The following is an 8,891-nucleotide window of genomic DNA, read 5'->3' as shown; positions in this document are numbered from 1 at the left end:
GTTTATTTTTTAACGCTTAACAGCCCGTAAATGGGCATGCGTCAGCAGCCCCGTTTGTGTTCGTCATACCTTACGTCATCAGAAAGCGCCTTCCTCCCGGTAGTAGCAGCAGCAGGCGCAGGCGCAGTAAACTGACCTTCTCCTCCGCGGCCTCGTAGCTCGTCCTGGAGCTAGACGAGGACCTTGAATGTTTTTGCAGCAGCGGTATTAATTCTTGCCGTTTGTATATAACTGTCCACACACCCAGCCATGCCGACAACGCTGGAAGTTCCGTCTGCTCAGGAGCTGAATGTGGATGAGGTGAGCGGCGGTCATCGTTGAGGAATGAATATCATAGACAGACAGAACTTGTAAGCTAACTAGCAACAGAAGCTAATGCTAGCTGTTATACTTAACAAGATATGCACTCTCTGTTTTCTACAACTTTTCCCCACTGTCGTTAAGTGTCTGCGGACTGGTGAAAGACACGTTTATGTAAATAGTCACAGAAGGAGACATTTTATTCTGGCATTGTTGTTATATCTTAGAAATGTGTAGCAGCGTCTAGTGGTGCATGAATCACAACATGGAGTGTTCCAACGTCAAAGTGTAGTATTCTCTTCATAGTTCATATCATCTCTCTCGTTTACGTCTACAGTAACTACACACAACGAGCCTCAAAACAAATCTGTGGCAGGTTAATGACAGCAGCAGTGTTTTTGGCACTCTGAACTTGTCCTTGGATGACATGTGTTAGCTGGCAGGAGCTTGTTTGTTTCCAAAACAAATATGGGAGAATCAAGAAGCTTATTAATCAATCAGTCTTTATTTATATAGCACCTTTCATACAAATCAACAATATGATTGAAATAGTTCAAGGTCTGTTTTTGTATTGTAGTGTTTGATGAATCGTATAGTAGTCTAGTAGTCACCACTTTTTGAAAACTGCTTACAAGAATTAAACAGGAACATTGTTGTGTTAAAAAGGTTTTATGTTGAATTTCAAATATTCTCAAATTGTTATTTGGGTTAGCCCAGTGTTTACTTTCAGTACAGTTTGATATTTGTAAGGCATTTCCAAACAGACAGTAGTCCCCTACACAGTGCTTGTATTAACCCTCCTGTTACCCTCACATTTACTAACATCTTTTGTCCTTGGGGTCAATTTGACCCCAGCAGTTTAAACCTCCAGAAACAGATTGTTACCCAGGTTTATGTGTTAGGTACTTTGTTTCCTTGTTGACTACCTAAATCGCCCTTTAAATAAAATATATTTCAAGCATAAACACAATTTAAAACATTCAGAAGGACTTTATTTGTAAAACAGAACATCAAACTGCTGTGAGTTTGTCATGCTCGGCCCTGCCTTGTTTCTATGTTATCAAAACGTATGACACAGGACTCATCATTGAATGTCTTTAGAGACATGGAGGCTGGAAATATTATATCTCAATATTAAGGTTGACGGTCCGATCCCAGCTCCTGAAGTCACATGAGGAAGTGTCCTTGGTTATAGTGACCTAAATATCATCCAAAACAACCAAAACAAATGTGTGTAAAATGTTTATATTTCTTATGTTATATGCAGCTAAAACAGCCTGGGGTCAAATTGACCCCAAGGAACACTGATGCGTAATTTTCTTTTACAGGAAATTGGAACATACCAACATTTTAATTTTATGTTTCCCCAGTTGTCCCCAATAAATGAGGGAAAGTTATGCAATAGGAAGCCAAAAAAAACATGTTAGTCATTCATTTAGAGACGTTAAACATTGAACGGGGTCCAATTGACCCCAAGGATAATAGGAGGGTTCAGCAACATCTCTGTAGTATGTTATACACTAAGATGTTCAAGATGTAAATGGTTGTTTTTCCTGGGTATAGTTTTGACCTCTAATATGCCTCTTAAATTGCTGTCTATTTTCTTAATGTCTATCACATTAGTTGAGTTAATAATATACAGCATGGAGGCTTATGTTGCCAATTTGGGGTTAAGTGTTTGTGCAATGAAGAAATATTAAATCAACCTTCAATTAAACACTTTGTTTTGCTCCTTTGACTGGGTCACGGTGTCTGACAGGGACATAAATAGTCATGTTCCTCTAAAATGAAAGGATATCTTGGTGTAATTATAATTGTGTACTTATTATTTCCTCATTGTTTTACATTTTTCTGTTCCTCCATCTTTCTAGATCAACGTGTCATCTGCTGTGCTGAAGGCTGCTGCTCACCATTTTGGCTCTCAATGTGACAAAGCCAGCAAGGAGTTCATGCTCTGCCGCTGGGAGGAAAAGGACCCCAGAAAATGTCTAGAAGAAGGACGGAAAGTTAACGAGTGTGCACTCAACTTCTTCAGGTAATGTGAATCATTTTTTTATGCCAAGTACTTTAATGATGCACAGACACAATGTCCAAAACAATCATCAATGAAAGACTACACCACTTGTCCTGTTAATAAGCTTACCATTCCATTGGCCTTTGGTTGAAGCAGAATGTAGAAGCCGGTGTTACCTGGAGAAGTAGAATATATTTCAGTTGAACACTTAAGATGAAAGGGTGGATGAGAAAAGGTTGTCATGAATAATGTTCCATCCATTCCATGATAGCTTCTGTATTTTGTGTATGTGTGAAGCCAGCCAGGGCATAAATTTAACTTTTTACCTCATCTGCTATTTGCTAGTGACCTCCAAAAATGTACCGGCCAAAAATATTTTTCACCAGCTAAATAAAAAAAATCATGCCTTATATGATTTAAAATAATTACCATACGTTTTTATTATGAAAATCAAACTAAAGCATCACTAAGTCAGCCAGGAACAAGGTTGTCCAGCCTCGTCAATTTTCCAGTTTTCTTTGAAACGTCTTATAGTGACATTACTCTGTTTAGATGTCTGTTCCTCTTCTTGATCGTCTCCTGCCTCTTTGTTCATCCTTTTTGTTTGTGGTGGCTTCACACCGCGAATGTGTCGCCACATCTTCCTCGAAAAGCTCTTCCCGCCGTGCTTCTTCAAGCAAAGGGAGTGAATAGAACTCCAGTAGCTGACGTCACGCCGTTCCCGACGTACCAAATCACAACACAAGTACAGCGTGCCATGAGGGTCAAAATAGCCTGACAGTCGGCAGAAATGGGCGAAAGTATGAAAACATAACCTCACATGCAATACTAAATGTTCCATCAGCCACTGGCGGGTGTGTGTTTTTGTTTTACACGCCAAACTAATTTTTTAGCTGCCATTGGCGCTTAACAGGTGTTAATTTTACGCCCTGTGTGTAGCACTCAAATATTTTATGAACTTCAGTACAAAGAAATTCTGAATGCACGTAATGAGAATCTTCATCTGAGCGATGAACACAGACATGCAGTTTGTTCTGGTGAGGTTGATTTTAAGGACTAAAACACATTGCTAATTAATATGTAAATACAATTTCTCACGGGGTGCAGGTTTGGCCTAGTGGGAAAATCCTGCTGCATATACAGAAGCTAAAGCCCTCATGGTAGTGGTTGCTGGTTCCATTTCCAGTCATTCCGTGCTGCATGTCACCCTGCCCCACTGTCCACTCACCACATTCAATGTCTCTTTTCTGCTGTCCAATCAATACAGAAGAAAAGGACCATTTACCTTACTTATAAAATCCAAACAATCCATAATTGTTAATCACAAACAGGAATTATTTTTGCAGTGTATACATTCTAAATACAATAACATACTGAAACATTTTATTGGACAATAAACTGCATAAAGTCAGATCAAAATGTTGCCAAGCCTTGTAGTAGTTCACAGAAGTAGACATAAACATAGAGCTTCATTGAAGAGACTGAGCCAGGAAGGTATGATAGTTACCATAACTTTCTGCAACTGTGCATGTGTGTTTAGTAAGGGTATAATCATAGCGCTGTCTTTTTTGGGTACGTTTTTAAATCTGGTTACACAAGTATTTCTATCTGCAATGCTTTTTGTCTCTTTTTGGCGAATGAATAAAAATCAGCCTGTTTAAAATTCCTAATAAACTTTTGCTATCTTGAAAAAAAACCCAGCTCATGACTCATAGAACAGAAAGGTGAGGGGAACACTTGTGATTTTCTACGCTCCTCTTTTACTATGACCAGCAGACACACTTCACTTGTTAATTTAAAAGCGTAAACAAGTACAGAGACTATTACATGTCTATGAAACTGCCCTCGGGGGCCATTCGAGGAAGTGGCCTGGCGTTTTTCACTCTTAACTGCTGTGTCTGTGATAACTGACTGTTTTGAAATAGCGCTTTGGTCGCCCCTCTAGTCTCTAAGGTGCTTTTGTGTGTGTGTCCCAAAAGGTGACCTCTAAATCTGAAGCCAAAACAAACAACTGACACTCTCACCTCAAAGGTAAACTGAGAGTTATTGTGAAAGAGCGACACCTGTAATTATTATAATGAGGAAAGATTTGAGAAAAGCTGTAATTAGGCGGTGACCTGGTTTGATTCTTAGGTGCTTCTGGAAACTGCCAGACACTTTTTGGGGATACTTCAATGAAATGAGCAGCTTAGATTTATCTGAACCTGGCTGATGGAAAACTACAAATAATAAAGCAAAATTTTGTAAAAGCTCAGACATGGTTGGCTTTGAAATTTTGACTTTTGTTTTAAGTGTTTCCGGTACTTGGATAGAATCATAAGTTTTTGAATTTCCCTTCAAACCCACCAGAGTCTCTCTATCTCCCTAATCATTTATTTTTTTCAGCATTATTAAGGAGAAAACTTTAATCTCGTGCATACTAACTGATTTCCCCGTATAATTTAATCTTACCCTTGAATATTTGATTTGTTTCCTCGCAGACAAATCAAGGGAAACTGCGCCGAGTCCTTCACTGAGTACTGGACCTGTCTGGATTATTCCAACCTGGCTGAGCTGCGTCGCTGCCGCACGCAGCAGCAAGCCTTCGACAGCTGCGTCCTTGACAAGCTGGGCTGGGAGAGACCTGAGCTGGGCGACCTGTCTAAGGTGAGACTTGTGACGTAGTGACTGTGCGTTCACAATGCGAGCAGCTCGGTTGATGGGCTCCATTCTTGCTGATTGTGCGCCGTGTAAGAAGCTCTGATTGCATCTGCATAGACGCCTCAGTCAGCAGCAGCACTGAGCAGGCAAATCATGTATTTTTGATGCTTTTCTTTCCATAACAAGGCTTTTTTAAAGGGCTTTCATAACTTTATTTGAAGCACTAATTATGCTGCAGCACTCAAAAAAAGACCTAAAATTAATCTTGGCAAAAGGTTTTTTAGACTTTTATTTCTGACACTTTATTTCTGCACACACTTGCACACGCTGCAGGATCTGTGTTTTCAACTTTTAGGCCACTTTACAGTTGCCAGGCAGAGCTGCTGCTAATCATGTCTTCAAATCACATCATACAGAAAACAACAAAACAGAACAGTGGCTTTACATTTTTAATTTCACTTTTCTTTGACTGGGGTTCTCTGGTTGCAGTTACATGAATTATAAAAAGACTGTTACTTGTGTTAGGAAAGGTTTGTAAATATTTCTTTGTAGATTATTAGATATGAGGAGCAGAGGGAGATAATTAAGGAACCAGAGCCAGAAGATGTTTAGAAAATGTAAATGAGGATTTATTTTTTAATTTTTTTTTAGTTATATATTATTTAATCAGGAGAAAACCACATTGAGATTAAAAATCTGGTCAAGATCAGCAGCAGCACATTAGATAAGTTACAGACAAACACATAATTCTAAAACAATACAACATATCATGGGTTTCAGAACAAAAGTCATCAGTCAAAGCATCTACAAAGTGAAGCATCTTCCTCAAGAGCCTTCAGTCTGCTTTTAAAAACATTTAAAGAGATACGCTCCCTCAAACCCAGGCTCTCCTGCCACAGGTTCTAGGCTGCAGGAGCAGCATATCTAAAACTCTTTTTACCCATTTCAAGACGCACTCTTGGGACTGAAAGCAAAAGCAAGTTTTGTGACTGGGTCAAAGAGCGGAGACTGTATCTTCCAATATTTTTGAAATGAATAAAATCACATAAATACGAGGGAAGCAAGTTAAGATGTAAGGTGATGTTGTATATCATGAAACAAAGAGAAGAGATGCTGCAGGTAAAGAAGAGTGAAGATAACAGATCAAGGTTCATGTTGAACACCTCCATCACATAAGGTATTGTTTTCACATCAGTTGTGTAAGAAAACTCAATGCCCTTTAAGACAGTTCATCTCTTAAACCGAACTGTGCACTGAAATGTTAATAAACGTGTTATATGTTATGTATATAACACGTAATGTTACTTTTCTTTTACAGGTGACCAAAGTGTCGACCCCACGGCCCATCCCTGACAATCCCTACCACTCCAGACCTCGTCCTGAGCCCAACCCAGTCATCGAGGGGAAACTGGAGCCTTCCAAACATGGCAGCAGGTTATTCTTCTGGAACTGGTGAGGCAGCTCCAGAGTGTACAAAGCCTTCTAAAGCTATGAGCTCTGTCCATTTTGTGGACAGAGCTCATGTGCTAACAGTGTCACCACCAGCTGTACGTCCAGCACCATCAAACAGTTTGATAAAGGAAGGAGGGATGGATGATTGTGCGAGCTAAGTCCATGAGTCCATACAGCTTTCCTGACCACCTCTGTAAATGTAACGAGTGAACAAATGCAACATACTGTTATTATTGTTGTCAAATAATAAAGAGATAAATTATCATTCTGACTCTAATGTCCTTTTTCAGTTTACTTCTACCAGTGAGTTCAGGCAGTTCTTTCTATATCACTAAATTGTCGGCCGCAGCAGTCGTGTGTTTGCACATCTGTGTTTTGTCAGAGTGCGTATTGTCAGACTGATGGAGGCTGGGGTCAGAGGTCAAGGTTGAGGGTCACTACCTGCAGCCAGAGAGAGCTGCTTCTGCTTCCTCCTTTTCTCCTGGCTCACTTCCTGCCTCTGACCCGGGCTGGAAGAAGACAGGAGGAGTCATTTCAGAGATGCACAGAGAAGTATGTTATTGCCGCCCACACACACACACACACACACACACACACGCACACACTTGTGACCTTAAGTGGAAGGAGATGAGGAGCCCATTCAAAGGCCTGACAGCCTGTGGAACAAAGTGGACTGTGCCAATGCAAGCACACAAGCACACCACTGGGACAGAATCCAAGATCATGGTTGGGCAGTGATGTGGGTGAGGAAGCTCTGATTCATTGAAGTCACCAGAAGAAAAGCTCAGAAGTTATTAAGTACATGCATCATGTTGTGACTTTACTATATAATATTTGCAAAGTGACGCACCAATCTATCAGCTGAGCATCAGTATCAATTGACACTTAACCTGTTGATGTTAACCAACAGATCGGCAATTAACTTCACTAATAGCAGTCAATACCTATCTGTTACCTCTCATTCATTTAACAACAAAAAGCTAGTAAGCAACATGCTTTTGATTTTAGGAATAAAAAAAACAATTATATATGAATAAACAAGCAGTATGGTGGCCCTCTTAATGTTTTTGTAAGCTGCTTTTTTAACTGCAGTTAATATTATTTTAATGTAAGAGCAATTGTTTGAAAAAAAAATAGTTTCGTCAGCCTCTGTAAGGAGTTAAAAATGCCTTTTACTGAGTTCATGGTTGTAAAGTTGGCCATTTTTTATGTGAAAGAACATTACATTAAAAGTTGTTTAAGTCAAGTCTTAGCATTTAATTTGTGCTCAATCAAAGATACCGTTATGAAGGCTTAATGATTAAAACAACGTTCACTTATGTTGTATGATGGAGATTCAATTAGGGTTCCCAGTCCAGATGGAAAGCACACACTGTAGACACAGGAAAAACAAGTAACCAAAAGCAGTTATTTTAAGAAAACATTGGAATCAGCTGTATTTTAATTTGTTATATTATGCATCAGAATCAGTATAAGCCTTCAATTTTTAATCTGTGCATCCCTGCTCCTGAAGACTTCAGGCCTTTGAGTCTTCATCCCTCGCCATTTATGTTCTATAACTTTTAAGGTCTTATGATAAAAAATGATTTGACAGCTTTCTCAGACTCCAGAGATCAGGTTGTTGGCCCTCGGGTTGTTTAAATATGTCTACTTTCAATGCAGAATAACAGATCTGACTCACTGTAAGTGAGGTCAACATCTATCTGCTAATGCTAACTTTGGTCTTTATTTAGGATCTGAAAAAATGCTCTTTTGCTTACTCTAGATGGAGCGTCGATACAATTCCAGCTGAATTTGTTTTCCTTTCTTCATATTTAAAGTTTTTTTCCCACAAGTTTTTATTTATTCCTCCAACAGAAAGTTAGTTTTTGCCAAAAACACCCCCTTTTTTTCAGGAGCTCTGTGTATATGCAGACATGAGGGTGCGTGTCTCCTTGTTTTTACAGGGTGTCACTGACAGTAGTTGCAGAAATCCCCCTCACAAGGTGTGGTCTGGACCTGCGACTCGCACAGGAAAAGCCTGACAGACCCTCTTCTGACCTGGACTGTTGGACAAAGGGAGGAGGAGAGGAGGTGTGGACGGAGGGAAACACAGAGAAGAAGGGGGTGAGGACAGACGGGAGGTGACAAAGACGAAAATATTGAAGGAGAGGAAGAAGGAGGATGATGGAGGGGTGATAAATGACAGAAAATAAGAAGCAAAAGATAAGGCTAGGAAAAAAGGGAGACGTAAAAAGGAAAAGTGGGGAAAGACCTGATCGTAGACGGACAGATTGGAGACTTTGAGGTTGTCCAGTGGCTGACGCTGAGGCCCCCGGGCTCGTGGCAGGTCTGTCTCCATGCGACTTTCAGGAAGCAGAGGGTCATCGTTTGACACAGCACCGCCACAGGAAAACGGGTTCTGGCACAGGAAAGAAATACAATACAGGGCTTTCGCAAAGCTACAGCCCGCCTGGGAGCCCGACAGACTAAAACACTCAAACAA

The 8,891-nt window shown here is 40.1% G+C and overlaps 1 protein-coding gene across 1 annotated transcript; it reads left to right on the top strand.

Moving 5' to 3' along the window:
- The first annotated feature begins 65 nt into the window (after positions 1–65).
- Positions 66–6,671, top strand: ndufa8 (NADH:ubiquinone oxidoreductase subunit A8). Its single transcript, XM_034710166.1, has 4 exons — positions 66–300; positions 2,172–2,335; positions 4,795–4,960; positions 6,273–6,671. The coding sequence occupies exons 1-4, from the start codon at positions 250–252 to the stop codon at positions 6,408–6,410; spliced, it is 519 nt and encodes a 172-aa protein (XP_034566057.1). The 5' UTR covers positions 66–249; the 3' UTR covers positions 6,411–6,671.
- Positions 6,672–8,891: the final 2,220 nt, after the last annotated feature.

Source organism: Notolabrus celidotus, chromosome 19 (assembly GCF_009762535.1).
Source record: "Notolabrus celidotus isolate fNotCel1 chromosome 19, fNotCel1.pri, whole genome shotgun sequence".
Taxonomy (NCBI): domain Eukaryota; kingdom Metazoa; phylum Chordata; class Actinopteri; order Labriformes; family Labridae; genus Notolabrus; species Notolabrus celidotus.
This window is presented reverse-complemented; position numbering and strand designations above follow the sequence as displayed.

Excerpts from the sequence above, each read along its gene's own strand:
- ndufa8 (XM_034710166.1), top strand. The coding sequence starts at position 250 with ATGCCGACAACGCTGGAAGTTCCGTCTGCTCAGGAGCTGAATGTGGAT. Across the intron at positions 301-2,171 it reads AGGAGCTGAATGTGGATGAG|ATCAACGTGTCATCTGCTGT; the intron begins GTGAGCGGCGGT and ends CCATCTTTCTAG. Across the intron at positions 4,961-6,272 it reads AGCTGGGCGACCTGTCTAAG|GTGACCAAAGTGTCGACCCC; the intron begins GTGAGACTTGTG and ends TTTCTTTTACAG.